Below are 22582 nucleotides of genomic sequence, written 5' to 3' on the forward strand. Positions count from 1 at the left end.
CTAGGAATACTCCCCCGATGCCCCTAGCCTAGGAATACCCCCCGATACCCCTAGCCTAGGAATACCCCCGCATGCCCCTAGCCTAGGAATATTCCCCCGATGCCCCTAGCCTAGGAAAACCCCCCGATGCCCCTAGCCTAGGAATTACCCCCCGATACCCCTAGCCTAGGAATACCCCCCCGATACCCCTAGCCTAGGAATACCCCCGATGCCCCTAGCCTAGGAATACCCCCGATGCCCCTAGCCTAGGAATACCTCCCGATACCCCTAGCCTAGGAATACCCCCCGATGCCCCTAGCCTAGGAATACCCCCCCGATGCCCCTAGCCTAGGAATACCCCCCCGATGCCCCTAGCCTAGGAATACCCCCGATGCCCCTAGCCTAGGAATACTCCCCCGATGCCCCTAGCCTTAGGAATACCCCCCCGATACCCCTAGCCTAGGAATACCCCCCGATGCCCCTAGCCTAGGAATACTCCCCGATGCCCCTAGCCTAGGAATACTCCCCCGATGCCCCTAGCCTAGGAAACTACCCCCCGATACCCCTAGCCTAGGAATACCCCCGATACCCCTAGCCTGGAAATACCCCCCGATGCCCCTAGCCTAGGAATACCCCCGATTGCCCCTTAGCTAGGAATACCCCCCGAAACCCCTAGCCTAGGAATACCCCCGATGCCCCTAGCCTAGGAATACCCCCCGATACCCCTAGCCTAGGAATACCCCCCGATGCCCCTAGCCTAGGAATATCCCCCCGATGCCCCTAGCCTAGGAAAACCCCCCGATGCCCCTAGCCTAGGAATACCCCCCCGATACCCCTAGCCTAGGAATAACCCCCCCCGATACCCCTAGCCTAGGAATAACCCCCCCGATGCCCCTAGCCTAGGAATACCCCCGATGCCCCTAGCCTAGGAATATCCCCCCGATACCCCTAGCCTAGGAATTACCCCCCGATGCCCTAGCCTAGGATACCCCCCGATGCCCCTAGCCTAGGAATACCCCCCCGATGCCCCTAGCCTAGGAATACCCCCCCGATACCCCTAGCCTAGGAATACCCCCCCGATACCCCTAGCCTAGGAATACCCCCCGATGCCCCTAGCCTAGGAATATCCCCCGATGCCCCTAGCCTAGGAATACCCCCCCGATGCCCCTAGCCTAGGAATACCCCCCGATGCCCCTAGCCTAGGAATACCCCCCCGATGCCCTAGCCCTAGGAATACCTCCCCCCCGATGCCCCTAGCCTAGGAATATCCCCCGATGCCCCTAGCCTAGGAATACCCCCGATACCCCTAGCCTAGGAATACATCCCCGATGCCCCTAGCCTAGGAATAACCCCCCCCGATACCCCTAGCCTAGGAATACCCCCCCCCCCGATGCCCCTAGCCTAGGAATCCCCCCCGATGCCCCTAGCCTAGGAATACCCCCCCGATGCCCCTAGCCTAGGAATACCCCGATGCCCCTAGCCTAGGAATACCCCCGATACCCCTAGCCTAGGAATACCCCGATGCCCCTAGCCTAGGAATACCCCCCGATACCCCTAGCCTAGGAATACCCCCGATGCCCCTAGCCTAGGAATATCCCCCCCGATGCCCCTAGCCTAGGAAAACCCCCCGATGCCCCTAGCCTGGGAATACCCCCCGATACCCCTAGCCTAGGAATACCCACCGATACCCCTAGCCTAGGAATACTCCCCCGATGCCCCTAGCCTAGGAATACCCCCCCGATACCCCTAGCCTAGGAATACCCCGCCCCCGATGCCCCTAGCCTAGGAATACCCCCTGATGCCCCTAGCCTAGGAATAGCCCCCCAGCAGCCCCTAGCCTAGGAATACCCCCGATGCCCCCTAGCTAGAATCACCCCCCGATACCTAGCCTAGGAATACCCCCCGATGCCCCTAGCCTAGGAATTACCCCCGATACCCCTACCTAGGAATACCCCCGATGCCCCTAGCCTAGGAATTTATCCCGATGCCCCTAGCCAGGGAAAAACCCCCCGATGCCCCTAGCCTAGGAATACCCCCGATACCCCTAGCCTAGGAATACCCCCCGATGCCCCTAGCCTAGGAATACCCCCCGATGCCCCTAGCCTAGGAATACCCCCCGATACCCCTAGCCTAGGAATACTCCCCCGATGCCCCTAGCCTAGGAATACCCCCCGTACCCCTAGCCTAGGAATACCCCCCGATGCCCCTAGCCTTAGGAATACCCCCGATGCCCCTAGCCTGGAATAACCCCCCGATGCCCCTAGCCTAGGAATACCCCCCCCGATACCCCTAGCCTAGGAATACCCCCCCGATGCCCCTAGCCTAGGAATACCCCCGATACCCCTAGCCTAGGAATACCCCCCGATGCCCTAGCCTAGGAATACCCCCGATGCCCCTAGCCTAGGAATACCCCCGATGCCCTAGCCTAGGAATACCCCCCGAACCCCTAGCCTAGGAATACCCCCGATACCCTAGCCTAGGAATACTCCCCCGATGCCCTAGCCTAGGAATACCCCCCCGATGCCCCTAGCCTAGGAATACCCCCCCGATGCCCCTAAGCCTAGGAATACCCCCCGATGCCCCTAGCCTAGGAATACCCCCCCGATGCCCCTAGCCTAGGAATACCCCCCCCGATGCCCCTAGCCTAGGAATACCCCCCGATACCCCTAGCCTAGGAATACCCCCCCCGATGCCCCTAGCCTAGGAATACCCCCGATGCCCTAGCCTAGAATACCCCCCCCCGATGCCCCTAGCCTAGGAATACCCCCCGATGCCCCTAGCTAGGAATACCCCCCGATGCCCCTAGCCTAGGAATACCCCCCCGATGCCCCTTGCCTAGGAATACCCCCCCCGATGCCCCTAGCCTAGGAATACCCCCCGATGCCCCTAGCCTAGGAATACCCCCCGATGCCCCCTAGCCTAGGAATACCCCCGATGCCCTAGCCTAGGAATACCCCCCCCCGATGCCCTAGCCTAGGAATACCCCCCGATACCCCTAGCCTAGGAATACCCCCCGATGCCCCTAGCCTAGGAATACTCCCCGATGCCCCTAGCCTAGGAATACCCCCCCCGATACCCTAGCCTAGGATACCCCCCCGATGCCCCTAGCCTAGGAATACCCCCCGATGCCCCTAGCCTAGGAATACTCCCCGATGCCCCTAGCCTAGGAATACCCCCCCGATACCCTAGCCTAGGAATTACCCCCGATACCCTAGCCTAGGAATACCCCCGATACCCCTAGCCTAGGAATACCCCCGATGCCCCTAGCCTAGGGAATACCCCCGATTGCCCCTAGCCTAGGAATACCCCCCGATCCCCTAGCCTAGGAATACCCCCGATGCCCCTAGCCTAGGAATACCCCCGATTACCCCTAGCCTAGGAATACCCCCCAATGCCCCTAGCCTAGGAATTACCCCCCGATACCCGTAGCCTAGGAATACCCCCCGATACCCTAGCCTAGGAATTACCCCCCGATGCCCCTAGCCTAGGAATATCCCCCGATGCCCCTAGCCTAGGAATACCCCCCCAATGCCCCTAGCCTAGGAATACCCCCGATACCCCTAGCCTAGGAATACCCCCGATACCCCTAGCTAGGAATACCCCCGATGCCCCTAGCCTAGGGAATACTCCCCCGATGCCCCTAGCCTTAGGAATACCCCCGATACCCCTAGCCTAGGAATACCCCCGATGCCCCTAGCCTAGGAATATCCCCCCGATGCCCCTAGCCTAGGAATACCCCCCCCGATGCCCCTAGCCTAGGAATACCCCCCGATGCCCTAGCCTAGGAATACCCCCGATACCCCTAGCCTAGGAATAACCCCCCCGATACCCTAGCCTAGGAAAACCCCCGATGCCCCTAGCCTAGGAATACCCCCCGATACCCCTAGCCTAGGAATACCCCCCGATGCCCCTAGCCTAGGGAATACCCCCCGATTACCCCCTAGCCTAGGAATACCCCCCGATACCCTAGCCTAGGAATACTCCCCCGATGCCCCTAGCCTAGGAATTACCCCCGATACCCCTAGCTAGGAATACCCCCCGATGCCCCTAGCCTAGGAATATCCCCCCGATGCCCCTAGCCTAGGAAAACCCCCGATGCCCCTAGCCTAGGAATACCCCCGATACCCCTAGCCTAGGAAATACCCCCCCGATACCCCGTATGCCTAGGAATACCCCCCGATGCCCCTAGCCTAGGAATACCCCCCGATGCCCCTAGCCTAGGAATACCCCCCGATACCCCTAGCCTAGGAATACCCCCCGATGCCCCTAAGCCTAGGAATACCCCCCCCGATGCCCCTAGCCTAGGAATACCCCCCCGATGCCCCTAGCCTAGAATACCCCCGATACCCCTAGCCTAGGGAATACCCCCCCGATACCCCTAGCCTAGGAATACCCCCCGATGCCCCTAGCCTAGGAATACCCCCGATGCCCCTAGCCTAGGGAATACCCCCCCGATACCCCTAGCCTAGGAATACCCCCCGATACCCCTAGCCTAGGAATACCCCCCCGATGCCCTAGCCTCGGAATACCCCCCGGATACCCTAGCCTAGGAATACCCCCGATGCCCTAGCCTAGGAATATCCCCCCGATGCCCCTAGCCTAGGAAAACCCCCCCGATGCCCCTAGCCTAGGAATACCCCCCCGATACCCTAGCCTAGGAATACCCCCCCGATACCCCTAGCCTAGGAATACCCCCCGATGCCCTAGCCTAGGAATACCCCCGATGCCCCTAGCCTAGGAATACCCCCGATGCCCCTAGCCTAGGAATAACCCCCCATGCCCCTAGCCTAGGAATACCCCCCCGATGCCCCTAGCCTAGGAATACCCCCCGATGCCCCTAGCCTAGGAATACCCCCCGATGCCCCTAGCCTAGGAATACCCCCCGATGCCCCTAGCCTAGGAATACCCCCCCCGATTCCCTAGCCTATTAATACCCCGATGCCCCTAGCCTAGGAATACCCCCCCCGATGCCCCTAGCCTAGGAATACCCCCCCCGATGCCCCTAGCCTAGGAATACCCCCCGATGCCCCTAGCCTAGGAATACCCCCGATACCCCCTTAGCCTAGGAATTACCCCCCCGATGCCCCTAGCCTAGGAATACCCCCCGATACCCCTAGCCTAGGAATACCCCCGATACCCCTAGCCTAGGAATACCCCCCCGATGCCCCTAGCCTAGGAATACCCCCGATGCCCCTAGCCTAGGAATACCCCCCCCGATGCCCCTTAGCCTAGGAATACCCCCCGATGCCCTAGCCTAGGAATACCCCCGATACCCTAGCCTAGGAATACCCCCGATGCCCCTAGCCTAGGAATACCCCCCGATACCCTAGCCTAGGAATACCCCCCGAGTTGCCCCTAGCCTAGGAATACCCCCCGATGCCCCTAGCCTAGGAATACCCCCCCGTTGCCCCTAGCCTAGGAATACCCCCCCCCCGATGCCCTAGCCTAGGAATACCCCCCGATGCCCCTAGCCTAGGAATACCCCCCGATGCCCCTAGCCTAGGAATACCCCCCGATGCCCCTAGCCTAGGAATACCCCCCGATTACCCCTAGCTAGGAATACCCCCCGATGCCCCTAGCCTAGGAATACCCCCCCGATGCCCTAGCTAGGAATACCCCCCGATGCCCCTAGCCTAGGAATACCCCCCGATACCCTAGCCTAGGGAATACCCCCCCGATGCCCCTAGCCTAGGAATACCCCCCGATGCCCCTAGCCTAGGAATACCCCCCCGATGCCCCTAGCCTAGGAATACCCCCCGATGCCCCTAGCCAGTAGGAAACCTGCAACAGTAGCCCATTGACTTCAATGTGTTTCAAGAATTTTTTGTGGATTTTCCAGCAGTTTTGTGAAGTTGTGAGGGAAGCGAATGGGGCAGATTTGCGTGGGACACGGTGGGCGTGGCCAGGGTGAATCAGAGGCGTGACCATCCATGTATGGGGCTATTGGGGACATGGACTTGCCTAATTTCTATGGGAAGCTCCTCCCCCTGTCACCTCTCAGGCACCGCCCACAGCGTTACACTTATAGGGATTCCCTAAGCCCGGCCAACCCAGACCAACAAAAACTCATCCTCACACAGACATTTTACTCACAAACTTAGTCATTTACCATAATTCACATTTTATGTCTCACATCAACGTCCTCCCAAGGGCCACACTGTGTGGGCGGAGTCAGACCCACGGGATCCATCCTGCAAGTCACACACAGGGCCAGAAAGGCGGATACGGTTCTACATGGGTCCATTTGTGGGGTATAATTAGATAATTGGGTGTAATTAAGGGGCCCCCATATAGGACTCAGGCCCAGTGTAACAGAAACTGCTGTTTGAAAGCTAAACTCTTGCCATAAAGCAAGGCTGCACTGCTGCTCTGTGAGAGGAAGGAAGGTGACTGAATCCGAGTGCTAAGGTGCAGGTTGGTGCCGCCCACCTCTCTGGTTACAGTGAAGGGATTGGGCCATAAATCTGAACAAGCCCCGCCCCCACATAACGAAATATCCAGAGAAGCCACAGCCAGACAAGGTTTCCAGGCTCATTACTGATTGGCCACATAAGGCCCATTTCTAATCTGCCCTTTGTGCTACCTTGGGGGGGGGCAATTAGTCTGGCTGTTGGGATGTATTACACAGGATATTACCCAGCCCCCACCGGGGATATATGGTGGGCAACCTCCTCTGGGAATCCCTCCCCCTTACTAACACTAAGTGCTATTGGTCTGGGAAGTGAGGGTTATTGTAATTGGTGGGGGGTGAGCCGCAGGGGTAGCTCAGGCCTAGGGGGCAACTTCTGCAGGAAGATTCCCTCCAACTGTCTGGATGCCCCTCCCCTAAAAGGGACTAAGAATTAGTGGATCTAGGGGTCACCCTTGGGCATTAAATGTGGTTTTCAGCCTCCCCTGGTTATTTGCCTTGCACACCCGCCATACCTGCCCCCTACCCACCCCCTACCCGCCATACCTGCCCCCTACCCACCCCCTACCCGCCCCCTACCCGCCATACCTGCCCCCTACCCGCCCCCTACCTGCCATACCTGCCCCCTACCCGCCATACCTGCCCCCTACCCACCCCCTACCCGCCATACCTGCCCCCTACCCGCCCCCTACCCGCCATACCTGCCCCCTACCCGCCCCCTACCCGCCATACCTGCCCCCTACCCACCCCCTACCCGCCCCCTACCCGCCATACCTGCCCCTACCCGCCCCCTACCTGCCATACCTGCCCCCTACCCGCCATACCTGCCCCCTACCCACCCCCTACCCGCCATACCTGCCCCCTACCCGCCCCCTACCCGCCATACCTGCCCCCTACCCACCCCCTACCCGCCCCCTACCCGCCATACCTGCCCCCTACCCGCCCCCTACCTGCCATACCTGCCCCCTACCCGCCATACCTGCCCCCTACCCACCCCCTACCCGCCATACCTGCCCCCTACCCACCCCCTACCCGCCATACCCGCCCCCTACCCGCCATACCTGCCCCCTACCTGCCCCCTACCCGCCCCCTACCCGCCATACCTGCCCCCTACCTGCCATACCTGCCCCCTACCTGCCCCCTACCCGCCCCCTACCCGCCATACCTGCCCCCTACCCGCCCCCTACCTGCCATACCTGCCCCCTACCCGCCATACCTGCCCCCTAACCACCCCCTACCCACCCCCTACCTGCCCCCTACCCGCCATACCTGCCCCCTACTCACTCCCTACCCGCCCCCTACCTTCCCCTACCCGCCCCATACCTGCCCCCTACCCACCATACCTGCCCCCGCCCCCTACCCGCCCCCTACCCGCCATACCTGCCCCCTACTCACCCCCTACCCGCCCCCTACCTGCCGCCTACCCGCCATACCTGCCCCCTACCCACCCCCTACCTGCCCCCTACCCGCCCCCTTTCAAACAGGTGGCCAGTATTCCTGCCTGCTGATATTGCTCTTGTCTTGTCTGTATGTGGCCCCTGGGTCCCCCCATTGGCACAGAATAACCCCCCCCACTGGGCAGATTTGATTGGACGGGGAGGGTATAGAAGCCACGCCCACTAAGCCACTCCCCCTCGGCTCATTGCAGATCAGGATCTTGGGCCCTGGGGCCACTTTGGTTCAGAGAAATAGGAATTCCGTGTGTTAGAGCCCCCGGTGCCATGTTATGGTCCCTTCCCATCATGCCTTGGGTGGGCCCCTCTCCCATTGGTCACTGCACCACATCTTCACTGAAGGTCAGGAGGTCCATGATGAGGCGCTCCAGCTCGGCAAAGGTGGGCCGGGTGGGGGCCGCTCGGCGCCAGCACATGTTCATAATGTAGGAGACGTTGTCGGGAGCGTCCCTGGGGGGCTGCAGGGTCCCCCCCTCCCTCAGCATTTCCCTCACGTACTGCTCATTGGTTATCTCTGTGCAAAGGGCAAGTAAAGGGAGGAAAGTGAGAATTCCCTTATCTTTCTATTCAGCCCCTCCCCTATCAATATACCGGTCTCTCACTCAAACCACTCCCTGGTTGCTAAGGTAACTTGGACCCTAGCAACCGGATAGCTGCTAAAATTCCAAACTGCAGAGCTGCTGAACAAAACGTTAAATTACAAACTACAAATAATAAAAAATGAAGACCAATTGCAAAAAGTTGAACAACCCATTTAACTATTACTGTGTTATAACGTGACCTTTTCTTTGCAGTTTGTCTTTTTTTTATAGGTTTTGAATTATTTTCCGTCCTCTTCTTCCTTTTCTCCAACATTTATATGGGGGTCGCTGACCCCGGGAGCCAAAAATCCACTTTTTATTATTATTGTTACTGCTGTTGCTCCGATTTCTATTTAGACCTCTCCATTTCATCTTCCAGTCTCTCTTACGCACCAAGGCCCGGTTGCTAAGGTACATAAGACCCTAGCAACCAGATAGATGCTGAAATTCCAAACTAAAGAGCTGGTGATAACAAGCTAAATAATTAAACTAAATAAAGGCCAAGTGCAAGTTGTCGTACAACATGACTGTTTGCATCAATGAACAGTCTAATGCCGAACAGTCTAATGCCGAACAGTCTAATGCCGAACAGTCTAATGCCGAACAGTCTAATGCGAACAGTCTAATGCCGAACAGTCTAATGCCGAACAGTCTAATGCCGAACAGTCTAATGCCGAACAGTCTAATGCGAACAGTCTAATGGCGAAACAGTCTAATGCGAACAGTCTAATGCGAACAGTCTAATGCGAACAGTCTAATGCCGAACAGTCTAATGCGAACAGTCTAATGCCGAACAGTTCTATGCGAACAGTCTAATGCCGAACAGTCTAATGCCGAACCGTCTAATGCGAACAGTCTAATGCCGAACAGTCTAATGCGAACAGTCTAATGCCGAACAGTCTAATGCGAACAGTCTAATGCCGAACAGTCCTAATGCCGAACAGTCCTAATGCGAACAGTCTAATGCGAACAGTCTAATGCCGAACAGTCTAATGCGAACAGTTAAGCGAACAGTCTAATGCCGAACAGTATCCTAATGCGAACAGTCTAATGCCGAACAGTCTAATGCGAACAGTTAATGCCGAACAGTCTAATGCAAACAGTCTAATGCCGAACAGTCTAATGCGAACAGTCTTAATGCCGAACAGTCTAATGCCGAACAGTCTAATGCGAACAGTCTAATGCCGAACAGTCTAATGCCGAACAGTCTAATGCCGAACAGTCTAATGCGAACAGTCTAATGCCGAACAGTCTAATGCGAACAGTCTAATGCCGAACAGTCTAATGCGAACAGTCTAATGCTGAACAGTCTAATGCCGAACAGTCTAATGCGAACAGTCTAATGCCGAACAGTCTAATGCGAACAGTCTAATGCCGAACAGTCTAATGCAAACAGTCTAATGCCGAACAGTCTAATGCCGAACAGTCTAATGCCGAACAGTCTAATGCGAACAGTCTAATGCCGAACAGTCTAATGCCGAACAGTCTAATGCCGAACAGTCTAATGCGAACAGTCTAATGCCGAACAGTCTAATGCCGAACAGTCTAATGCCGAACAGTCTAATGCGAACAGTCTAATGCGAACAGTCTAATGCCGAACAGTCTAATGCCGAACAGTCTAATGCCGAACAGTCTAATGCGAACAGTCTAATGCCGAACAGTCTAATGCCGAACAGTCTAATGCCGAACAGGCTGCTCTCTCTCACCTGGAAACGGCATCTTCCCATAGGTCACAATCTCCACCAATAACACTCCGAACGACCACACGTCCGATTTGCTGGAATATCTCTGCTCCGAGAAAACCTCTGGCGCCATCCACTTGATTGGGATTCTAGCGTCTGCCAATAGGAGAGGAGGGAAATGTGGGAAAGGGGATCTCACCATCAGCATAGGAAGGGGATAATATAGGGAATTACCTGCGGACATGGCAATAGATGAGCTGTCCATGAAACGAGCCAATCCAAAGTCTCCAATTTTACAGGACAACATGGCGGAAAGCAGAATATTCTCCGCTCGCAGGTCACGATGAACACAAAGATTCTGCTCCATGTACCCCATCCCCTGGCAAATCTGGGGGCCAAACATATAAAAACTGCCCTTATTCACTGTAACCGGCGACAGAACCCCTCAGTGACTGCTAATATCCTTATCATTTACAGTAGGGGGTACATTATCCCTTATAATACATGAGTGATACTCAGAGTTCCCTGTATAACTCAGCCTGCAGCCTTGTGCCTTTATATGGGGGGCACAGAACCCCTCAGTGACTGCTAATATCCTTATCATTTACAGTAGGGGGTACATTATCCCTTATAATACATGAGTGATACTCAGAGTTCCCTGTATAACTCAGCCTGCAGCCTTGTGCCTTTATATGGGGGGGCACAGAACCCCTCAGTGACTGCTAATATCCTTATCATTTACAGTAGGGGGTACATTATCCCTTATAATACATGAGTGATACTCAGAGTTCCCTGTATAACTCAGCCTGCAGCCTTGTGCCTTTATATGGGGGGCACAGAACCCCTCAGTGACTGCTAATATCCTTATCATTTACAGTAGGGGGTACATTATCCCTTATAATACATGAGTGATACTCAGAGTTCCCTGTATAACTCAGCCTGCAGCCTTGTGCCTTTATATGGGGGGCACAGAACCCCTCAGTGACTGCTAATATCCTTATCATTTACAGTAGGGGGTACATTATCCCTTATAATACATGAGTGATACTCAGAGTTCCCTGTATAACTCAGCCTGCAGCCTTGTGCCTTTATATGGGGGGTACAGAACCCCTCAGTGACTGCTAATATCCTTATCATTTACAGTAGGGGGTACATTATCCCTTATAATACATGAGTGATACTCAGAGTTCCCTGTATAACTCAGCCTGCAGCCTTGTGCCTTTATATGGGGGGCACAGAACCCCTCAGTGACTGCTAATATCCTTATCATTTACAGTAGGGGGTACATTATCCCTTATAATACATGAGTGATACTCAGAGTTCCCTGTATAACTCAGCCTGCAGCCTTGTGCCTTTATATGGGGGGCACAGAACCCCTCAGTGACTGCTAATATCCTTATCATTTACAGTAGGGGGTACATTATCCCTTATAATACATGAGTGATACTCAGAGTTCCCTGTATAACTCAGCCTGCAGCCTTGTGCCTTTATATGGGGGGCACAGAACCCCTCAGTGACTGCTAATATCCTTATCATTTACAGTAGGGGGTACATTATCCCTTATAATACATGAGTGATACTCAGAGTTCCCTGTATAACTCAGCCTGCAGCCTTGTGCCTTTATATGGGGGGCACAGAACCCCTCAGTGACTGCTAATATCCTTATCATTTACAGTAGGGGGTACATTATCCCTTATAATACATGAGTGATACTCAGAGTTCCCTGTATAACTCAGCCTGCAGCCTTGTGCCTTTATATGGGGGGTACAGAACCCCTCAGTGACTGCTAATATCCTTATCATTTACAGTAGGGGGTACATTATCCCTTATAATACATGAGTGATACTCAGAGTTCCCTGTATAACTCAGCCTGCAGCCTTGTGCCTTTATATGGGGGGCACAGAACCCCTCAGTGACTGCTAATATCCTTATCATTTACAGTAGGGGGTACATTATCCCTTATAATACATGAGTGATACTCAGAGTTCCCTGTATAACTCAGCCTGCAGCCTTGTGCCTTTATATGGGCACAGAACCCCTCAGTGACTGCTAATATCCTTATCATTTACAGTAGGGGGTACATTATCCCTTATAATACATGAGTGATACTCAGAGTTCCCTGTATAACTCAGCCTGCAGCCTTGTGCCTTTATATGGGGGGCACAGAACCCCTCAGTGACTGCTAATATCCTTATCATTTACAGTAGGGGGTACATTATCCCTTATAATACATGAGTGATACTCAGAGTTCCCTGTATAACTCAGCCTGCAGCCTTGTGCCTTTATATGGGGGGCACAGAACCCCTCAGTGACTGCTAATATCCTTATCATTTACAGTAGGGGGTACATTACCCCTTATAATACATGAGTGATACTCAGAGTTCCCTGTATAACTCAGCCTGCAGCCTTGTGCCTTTATATGGGGGGCACAGAACCCCTCAGTGACTGCTAATATCCTTATCAGTGACAGTAGGGGGTGCATTATCCTTATATGGGCACAGAGGGGCAGGGGACTGACCTGTGCAGCAAAGTCCATGAGCTGCTGGAGCTCCAGGTTGCGGTTCTGCTGATGATCTGAGAGAGAGAGAGACAGTTTGTACATAAAACGCCTTGGGAAGAGGGTGCCGGGCAGACAGTGGCCACTAGAGGGCAGACTCACCCCGGAGGTAGCGTTTCAGGGTGCCCCTCTCCATATACTCAGTGACAATGAATACAGGGGAGACCTGCAGGCACACAGCGTATAACTTCAGCAGCCGCTCGTGGCTCAGCTTCCACATTGTATCTGCCTCCCCGTACAGCGACTTCTGCAGCGACTGCGCCGTCACTGCAACACAAGCAAGGGGGGTACTACTGGGGCACCGGGGGGGGGGACCCCACAACCCCTCATTGTAACAAGCCCCTCCCTAACATGGAACCCCCAGTCTGATTGGCTCCCTCCTGTCTGCTGGGAGGGGCTACTGGGGAATAAAGCATCAGAGTTTATTGTATGGTCCCCTTATATATTTATATATAGTGCCCCCCCTTATATATTTATATATAGTGACCCCCCCCCCCCCCCAGTGTAACCAATCCCAACTGGGCCAGCCTTTCCCCATAACTGAGCCCATTCCCTTTATCAGCTTAGTCGCTCTTCCCTGTACTTTCTCTATTTCATTACTGCCCCCCCTTATATATTTATATATAGTGACCCCCCCCCTTAACTGCCCCCCCCCCCCCCAGTGTAACCAATCCCAACTGGGCCAGCCTTTCCCCATAACTGAGCCCATTCCCTTTATCAGCTTAGTCGCTCTTCCCTGTACTTTCTCTATTTCATTACTGCCCCCCCTTATATATTTATATATAGTGACCCCCCTTAAACTGCCCCCCCCCCCAGTGTAACCAATCCCAACTGGGCCAGCCTTTCCCCATAACTGAGCCCATACCCTTTACCAGCTTAGTTGCCCTTCTCTGGACCCTCTCTAACTCAATAATGTCCCGTTTGAGCACTGGAGACCAAAACTGAACAGCATATTCTAGATGGGGCCTTACCAGCGCTCTGTAAAGGGGAAGAATAACCCCCCCTCCCGTGAATCTATACCCCTTTTAATACAGCTCAAAACCCTGTTTGCCCTTGCAGCTGCTGCCTGGCATTGCTTGCTACAGCCAAGTTTATTACCCACAAGTCCTCCTGCCCCCCCCCCATTATGGATTTGCCCAGTGCAGTCCCATTAAGGGTATAAGTGGGGGCAGATAGTTACCCCCCAGTGCCTGACCTTACATTTACCCACACTGAATCCCATCTGCCACTTATCTGCCCACAGTGCCATGTTGCCCAGACTCTGAGAAGTGGGATACAGGGGTAAGTGGGGTTCAGTACTGGGGTACAGGGGTAAGTAGGGATCAGTACTGGGGTACAGGGGTAAGTGGGGATCAGTACTGGGGTACAGGGGTAAGTGGGGTTCAGTACTGGGGTACAGGGGTAAGTGGGGATCAGTACTGGGGTACAGGGGTAAGTGGGGTTCAGTACTGGGGTACAGGGGTAAGTGGGGTTCAGTACTGGGGTACAGGGGTAAGTGGGGTTCAGTACTGGGACAGGGGTAAGTGGGGGTACAGGAGGGGTAGCGGGGTACAGGGGTAAGTTGGTCGAGTACTGGGTTCAGGGGTAAGTGGGGTTCAGTACTGGGGTACAGGGGTAAGTGGGGTTCAGTACTGGGGTACAGGGGTAAGTGGGGATCAGTACTGGGTACAGTGGGTAAGTGGGGTTCAGTACTGGGTACAGGGTAAGTGGGTTCAGTACTGGGGTACAGGGTAAGTGGGGTTCAGTACTGGGGTACAGGGGTAAGTGGGGTTCAGTACTGGGGGTACAGGGGTAAGTGGGGTTCAGTACTGGGGTACAGGGGTAAGTGGGGATCAGTACTGGGTACAGGGGTAAGTGGGGTTCAGTACTGGGGTACAGGGGTAATACTTGGGGTACAGGGGTAAGTGGGGTTCAGTACTGGGGTACAGGGGTAAGTGGGGTTCAGTACTGGGGTACAGGGGTAAGTGGGGTACGTTACCTTGAAGTTCCTTAATTGCCACCTGGGTGGTTCCGTTCCATTTGCCCAACCAGACGAGGCCGAAGCTCCCTCTGCCCAATTTCCTGATTCGCTCAATGGAGTTGGGGCTGATCTCCAGCTGATCGACGGCTGTGTGGCACAGACTGGGCATCCTGGGCACGTCCAGCTGTAGGGAACACACACTGGGATCTACTGGATCTACTGGGACCTTACTGCTCCTGGGGCCCCTGTTGTACAATAAGGTCACACAGACCAACCACCCATTGGGCCACAGTATTTACAGGGGGCGGGGCTGGCACCTTATCAGCATTTCTTTACTGGCAGGCAAGCTAGGAGGGGGTTAAAGGGGCGGGCTGGGGGCAAGCTAGGAGGGGGTTAAAGGGGCAGGCTGGGGGCAGGCTAGGAGGGGGTTAAAGGGTTGGGCTGGGGCAGGCTAAGAAGGGGTTAAAGGGGCGGGCTGGGGGGCTGGCTAGAAGGGGGTTAAAGGGGCGGGCTGGGACTGGCTAAGTGGGGGTTAAAGGGGCGGGCTGGGGGCAGGCTAATGGGGGTTAAGGGGCGGGCTGGGGCTGGCTAGAAGGGGGTTAAAGGGGCGGGCTGGGGCAGGCTAAGTGGGGGTTAAAGGGGCCAGGCTGGGGGCAGGCTAGGAGGGGGTTAAAGGGTTGGGCTGGGGGCAGGCTAAGAGGGTTAAGGGGCGGGCTGGGGCTGGCTAGAAGGGGGTTAAAGGGGCGGCTGGGGGAAGGCTTAGGAGGGGGTTAAAGGGGTGGGCTGGGGGCAGGCTAGGAGGGGGTTAAAGGGTTGGGCTGGGGGCAGGCCTAAGAAGGGTTAAAGGGGCGGGCTGGGGGAAGGCTAGGAGGGGGTTAAAGGGGCGGGCTGGGGACTGGCTAAGTGGGGGTTAAAGGGGCGGGCTGGGGGCAGGCTAAGTGGGGGTTAAAGGGGCAGGCTGGGGGGCCAGGCTAGGAGGGGGTTAAAGGGTTGGGCTGGGGGCAGGCTAAGAAGGGGTTAAAGGGGCGGGCTGGGGGCAGGCCTAGAAGGGGGTTAAAGGGGCGGGCTGGGGGAAGGCTAGGAGGGGGTTAAAGGGGTGGGCCTGGGGGCAGGCTAGGAGGGGGTTAAAGGGTTGGGCTGGGGGCAGGCTAAGAGGGGTTAAAGGGGCGGGCTGGGGCTGGCTAGAAGGGGGTTAAAGGGGCGGGCTGGGGGAAGGCTAGGAGGGGGTAAAGGGTGGGCTGGGGGAAGGCTAGGAGGGGGTTAAAGGGGCGGGGGCGGGGACTGGCTAAGTGGGGGTTAAAGGGGCGGGCTGGGGGCAGGCTAAGTGGGGGTTAAAGGGGCGGGCTGCGGGCTGGCTAGAAGGGGGTTAAAGGGCGGGCTGGGGGAAGGCTAGGAGGGGGTAAAGGTGGGCTGGGGCAGGCTAGGAGGGGGTAAAGGGTTGGGCTGGGCAGGCTAAGAAGGGGTAAAGGGGCGGGCTGGGGGCTGGCTAGAAGGGGTTAAAGGGGCGGGCTGGGGGAGGCTAGGAGGGGGTTAAAGGGGTGGGCTGGGAGCAGGCTAGAAGGGGGTTAAAGGGGCGGGCTGGGGGGATGGCTAAGTGGGGGTTAAAGGGGCGGGCTGGGGGAAGGCTAGGAGGGGTTAAAGAGGCGGGCTGGGGGCAGGCTAGGAGGGAGTTAAAGGGGCGGGGGCGGGACTGGCTAAGTGGGGTTAAGGGCGGGCTGGGGCAGGCTAATGGGGGTTAAAGGGCGGGCTGGGGCAGGCTAGGAGTGGTTAAAGGGGCGGGCTGGGGGCAGGCTAAGTGGGGGTTAAAGGGGCGGGCTGGGGGCAGGCTAGGAGTGGTTAAAGGGGCGGGCTGGGGGCAAGCTAGTGGGGGGTTAAAGGGGCAGGCTAGGAGGGGTTAAAGGGGTGGGCTGGGAGCAGGCTAGGAGGGGGTTAAGGGCGGGCTGGGGCAGGCTAGGAGGGGTTAAAGGGGGTACATGTGGGTATTCAGCTCACTGTGCACCCCCAAACCCATAGAGTTTAACCCTTACTCACCCACACACAGGGTTTGCCCAGCCGAGTGCACAGCCCATCGCTCTGCTGCTGATAGTACAGAACCAGCGCCCCCAGGGTCCGAAACGCCGCCCGTTCCACCAGGTAATATGCCCCCTGGGCCTGAGTGATCCTGTAATGGCGAACGGTCTGCTCCACACGCACTGCAAGCAGGGGGTTAATATAAAGGGCACTGCACACAGGGGGTTAATAGTAAGGGCGCTGCACACAGGGGGTTAATATAAAGGGCGCTGCACACAGGGGGTTAATAGTAAGGGCGCTGCACACAGGGGTTAAGTATAAAGGGCACTGCACACAGGGGGTTAATATAAAGGGCACTGCACACAGGGGTTTAATAGTAAGGGCGCTGCACAAGGGGTTAATATAAAGGGCGCTGCACACAGGGGGTTAATATAAAGGGCACTGCACACAGGGGGTTTAATATAAAGGCCACTGCACACAGGGGTTAATAGTATGGGCGCTGCACACAGGGGGTTAATAGTAGGGCGCAGCACACAGGGGGTTAATAGTAAGGGGCTGCACACAGGGGTTAAATATAAAAAGGGCACTGCACACAGGGGGTTAATAGTAAGGGGGCTGCACACAGGGGGTTAATAGTAAGGGCGCTGCACACAGGGGGTTAATATAAAGGGCACTGCACACAGGGGGTTAATAGTAAGGGCGCTGCACACAGGGGGTTAATATAAAGGGCGCTGCACACAGGGGGTTAATAGTAAGGGCGCTGCACACAGGGGGTTAATAGTAAGTGCACTGCACACAGGGGAATAGTAAGGGCGCTGCACACAGGGGGTTAATAGTAAGTGCACTGCACACAGGGGGTTAATAGTAAGGGCGCTGCACACAGGGGGTTAATAGTAAGTGCACTGCACACAGGGGGTTAATAGTAAGGGCGCTGCACACAGGGGGTTAATAGTAAGGGCGCTGCACACAGGGGGTTAATATAAAGGGCACTGCACACAGGGGGTTAATATAAAGGGCGCTGCACACAGGGGGTTAATAGTAAGGGCGCTGCACACAGGGGGTTAATAGTAAGGGCGCTGCACACAGGGGGTTAATAGTAAGTGCACTGCACTCAGGGGGTTAATAGTAAGGGCGCTGCACACAGGGGGTTAATATAAAGGGCACTGCACACAGGGGGTTAATATAAAGGGCACTGCACACAGGGGGTTAATAGTAAGTGCACTGCAAACAGGGGGTTAATAGGGGCAGGGCCCACGTACCAGAGAGCCAATAGGAGGCGTCGCTGTGCCAGACCAGGAATGAGCCGCTGCCATTGGGCTCCTGCAGGAGGAATCGCTTGGCATCCATGCGCCGTATCCCCCCGAAGTACCAGCTGGGGAAATATCCATAGCAACTGAGCCCCCACTGCCAGTCTGTACCATTCCTACCCATTAACCCTGCCCTCTCACTGCCAGTCTGTCCCATTCCTACCCATAACCCCCTGCCCTCTCCCTGCCAGTCTGTACCATTCCTACCCATAACCCCTGGCCCTCTCCCTGCCAGTCTGTCCCATTCCTACCCATACCCCTGCCCTCTCCCTCCAGTCTGTACATTCCTACCCATAACCCCTGCCCTCTCCCTGCCAGTCTGTCCCATTCCTACCCATAACCCCCTGCCCTCTCCCTGCCAGTCTGTCCCATTCCTACCCATAACCCCCTGCCCTCTCCCTGCCAGTCTGTACCATTCCTACCCATAACCCCCTGCCCTCTCACTGCCAGTCTGTACCATTCCTACCCATAACCCCCTGCCCTCTCACTGCCAGTCTGTCCCATTCCTACCCATAACCCCCTGCCTCACTGCCAGTCTGGTCCCATCCTACCCCATACCCTCTGCACTCTCCTGCGCATAATACCTGCCTCTCCCTCAGTCTGTCCGCTTCCTACCCATAACCTGCCTCATCCCTGCGTCTGTACCATTCCTACCCATAACTCTGCCCTTCAATGCAGTCTGTACCATTCCTAACCATCACCTGCCTCTCACGCAGTCTGCCATTCCTACATAACCTGGCCCTTCCCTGGCAGTCTGTCCATTCCTAAACCATACCCCTGCCTCTCCCTGCAGTCTGTCCATTCTTAGCATAACCCTGCAGTTGTCCATTTACATAACCCCTGCCCTCTCCTGCATCTGTCCCATTCTACCCATAACCCTGCCCCTCACTGCCAGTCTGTACATTCCTACCCATAACCCCTGGCCTCTCCCTGCCAGTCTGTCATTCTTACCATAACCCCTGCTCTCTCACGCCAGTTATTCCATTCCTACCATAACCCTGCCCCTCTCATTGCAGTCGTACATTCCTACCCTAACCCTGCCCTCTCCTGCCAGTCCTGTACATTCTACCCATAACCCATTGGCCCCTCCTCAGTCTGTACATTCCTACCCATAACCCCTGTCTCTCCCTGCCCAGTCTGTATATTCTACCCATACCTCTGCCCCTCTCCTGCCAAGACTGTACCATTCCTTACCATAAACTGCCTCTCCTGCAGAACGGTACCATCCTCCCTAACCCTGCCTGCCCTTCAACTGCAGTTGTTCCCATTCTACCCATACTCCCTGCCCTCTCTGCCAGAACTGTCATTCCTACCCATACCCCCTGCCTCCTCAATGCAGTCTGTTACGATTCTACCCATACCCTGTCTCCTGCAGTCCGTACATTCCTACCATAACCCTGCCCTTCCCTGCCCAGTCTTTCCATTCTACCATAACTCTGCCCTCATCCTGCCAGTCTGTTCCCATTCCTAAGTCTCGTGTCTTTGTAGAGCCTTGAATACTTCATTGTGCTGATCTGGGTGTGTCTGCGAGATTCGCGCAGCGCCGGGGTTTGCTTTTTTTACTTCTCATTGGCTTTATCCTTTGGCCATCTTCACTGTGGCATAGTTGTGTTTCAATCACAGTATGTTCCTCATTGAGTCACTTATCCAGAGGATCTATCAAGTTGGCTATTCTTATCTATACTATTTGCTCTTTCTCTTACTCGTCACTATTACGGCCTTTAGCATTTACATTGGCTGGTGTACCTCGTGGACTCGATGGCCGGGGGAGGTTTGTGTGGGCGTGTAGCCCAGCGCCTTGGAGTTGCCAATAGAGAACAAGACTGTTAGTAGTCAAGTACTAGTACAAAAAAAGTTATAGACATAGTAGCGTCCATAGTAACTCATGAGGGTGTGCGCCTTCAGGTGACTGCTGATTGGTTGCTATGTGTCTACTCGCACTGTTCAAAACCTAGTGCCTTTTAATTACACTAACCCCATAGTGTATTAGATATGAATCCCTATTTTTATCCAGTGGCACATACATAGTGTTAGAACAATTATTTTGCCTTTAATATGCTTTATGGCTGGATGGTTTAAGGCCAGGGGCACGCAGAGCAGCATTTCATAGATAGATAGGTACTTTCACTCGGTAATGTCCCCATATGAGTTTGCCTTTGCGATATAGTGCTCACACGAATGGGTGTCATCAAGTCCAGCCTATGGGTAGGAAGACCAACTTCGTGCTACGGCCGCATCCCATGGGACTGTCGTCGGCCCTTAAAAGATTAAAATACGAAGAAATGCCCTGACGCGTTTCATGCTTTCTGCCAACAGTTCCTTGCTTTATAGCGTGTTTCTACACTTTTTTGAACACAAGACCAGCATGAAGCAGGGTCCTCTAACATACAACTAGGTGAAAAAGATATAATAACAAACTGGAATACTTTGTCATTGAGCCTTCTTAGATATATATTATACGGGGGCCGGGTAAATAGACCTTCGGGGGCCAGTAGTTTGTTGACCCCTGCCATAGACCGTGCTCCCGTGCTAAGAAACACTCACAGAGACATTTCAATAATGATCGCAATTGTCTATTTTAAGTAAGGACACGACAAGTAAGCTCCGCTAATAGTGCTCTAGATGATATCACCTTAGGATAACATAGTTATTATATAATAACAGAGATATATAGATATAGAAATTTAGAATTTCATTGAAATTCCTATCTTTCTCAGATAACAAGACGCAGTGCTTCTCTTGTTCGTATTGACAGGCAGAGACATTAACTACCAGCATAGCCGTGCGTTTAGCCTCGTGCCAGTTTGTGGAGGCTGGTGATTGTGGTTGGGAAAGTGGTTGAATCATCTAATCACTTCATCCTGCCCTATGGAATATTCCATAGTATCTCGCCTGCTTTAATGGCACACTGCTGAGGCACATAGATACCCGAAATGTAATATGAGGTCCTAGGGATAGCAGATCATGGTAACCGTGTCTGCATATTGTGTTTGAATCTTACTCAGCTTAACACAATAATGGGGAGTGCAACTGAGACCCCGGATAGCGGGTCAGTCGGCAGACAACTGAGCGGCTCCTGTCAGGATTACAATTCATAGTTACTGGAGTTACTTTTTTATTACTAGTATCTTTTTGAATTCAGAGCGCCCCATATTTGAGTTGCTAATCCCTACCATTGCCCTCGCGGTTACTAGGAGTAATTTGTACCCTAGCAACCTATAACTAGCTGCCTAAAGTTTCAAACTGCGAGAGTTTGGCCTGGAATGAAAAAGCTAAATAATTTAAAAACGTAGCAAATCATAAAAAAATTATGAAGACCAATTGCTAATTGTGTCCGAATATGCACTCTCCTACATCATCACAAAAAGGTGAGCTACCCTCTTAATGTAAATGCAATAGAGGTTCAGAAACATCACGCAGAAGCTGGCTGATTATATTTAGGGTAAGAAAACAAAATGGTAAACTCTGGGCGCTGCGTGTTCCGGTGTAATGTCCCATTTTTTTGCACTAGTCGAAACAAGTATAAGCTGGTTACTATACAAGTGGACATAGAGATAATGAATGTCAAATTTTACTCATCGCGCTCCTTTCCTTAAGATGATCCTGCCAATGGGGTACTTTTTATATTGTAATGACACTGTTACATAGCAAATAATTCCCTCTGCCGCCATTTAAAATGTTTTTCCTTGAACCGAACAACAAATTATTTTGTAAGCGTGTATTTGGGTGTAGGTCGGCCATCCAACAAGTCGACGATTGCTGGCTCCTGATGTCTGAGCCTCAAGCCAGCCCACTGGTGCCCGTAAGGTGCATCTTGTACCGCGTAACCTGTGGGGTTCCCTGCCCCTTCCCCTTGTGCCCGGCAGTGAGGGGGCAGATTGCAGCAGGGGAGGGTAGAATTTGGATGAGGGGCCCCGGTCTTGGTTGCTCAGTTGCCCTGGCAGGGGGGCAGCAGGGCAGATCCGCTTGCACCTCTCAGCCCATAGTGCCCGTGCAGGAGAGGCCTGCCTGTGTGTGACTTCAAGGAAGTCCCAGGAGAATTCCCCCCCCCCCCAGGTAGGAGGGCGTTCCCTGTTCGCACACTCACCTGCCTCATACCCCTCCCTACTGGGGCCCTAGGAACCCCCTATTCAGGCTTTGAGCTATGGGGGCAGTAATTCCCATACAGCTCAGGAGGGGCCCCTGTGGGTGTTTGCAGGTCCCATAAACCAAACTGTTTCTATTGGGAATACAGGGGGGGGGTGTAGCTGGGAGCACAGTTATACCCCCGTACTAAGGGCATGGGTAGTGGGCACCATGGTATTGCCCCTAGGCACATACAGCAGCCCTATAGCCCTATTTGTTGCACTATGGGTGGGCCTAGCACTGTCCCCCAGAAAAAGTGGGTGCTGCTATGCATGTATTAGGGCCCCAGGGCAAGTAAATGGGCCCAGCCAGAACCCACCAGGGGGGGGCGATAGGAAAGACTGTTGCCCCCTGGGTAACTAAACCCTGGCAGGTCCGGTCTCTAGGGGCAGTGGCGGAACCAGCAGTGCAGCATTGCATCAGTACTCATAGAACTATAGCGCCCCCTGTGGTGGAGGGGGGCATTGCAAGTATACTTTATGGTTCCCTCACAGAGCGCCAGGGGGCACTCACCCACC

General features: G+C 54.7%; 1 protein-coding gene across 2 annotated transcripts in view; it reads right to left on the reverse strand.

Moving 5' to 3' along the window:
- Positions 1-7848: 7848 nt before the first annotated feature.
- The window catches only part of LOC101733045 (tyrosine-protein kinase SRK2-like), a 16665-nt gene continuing 1931 nt past the window's right edge, over positions 7849-22582 (reverse strand). The window contains exons 2-9 of one of the 2 annotated variants that reach the window (XM_031901953.1): positions 17892-18004; positions 16654-16814; positions 14641-14806; positions 12765-12929; positions 12624-12679; positions 10340-10493; positions 10130-10261; positions 7849-8356 (exon numbers count right to left, since the gene is read on the reverse strand). In XM_031901953.1, coding sequence (XP_031757813.1) covers positions 8160-8356; positions 10130-10261; positions 10340-10493; positions 12624-12679; positions 12765-12929; positions 14641-14806; positions 16654-16814; positions 17892-18004 — 1144 coding nt within the window. In that variant the 3' untranslated portion in view covers positions 7849-8159. The remainder of the gene's footprint in view (positions 8357-10129; positions 10262-10339; positions 10494-12623; positions 12680-12764; positions 12930-14640; positions 14807-16653; positions 16815-17891; positions 18005-22582) is intronic. The other variant, XM_031901954.1, reaches the window with a different exon arrangement.

The sequence above is a fragment of the Xenopus tropicalis genome, chromosome 5, assembly GCF_000004195.4.
Source record: "Xenopus tropicalis strain Nigerian chromosome 5, UCB_Xtro_10.0, whole genome shotgun sequence".
Classification (NCBI taxonomy): Eukaryota; Metazoa; Chordata; class Amphibia; order Anura; family Pipidae; genus Xenopus; species Xenopus tropicalis.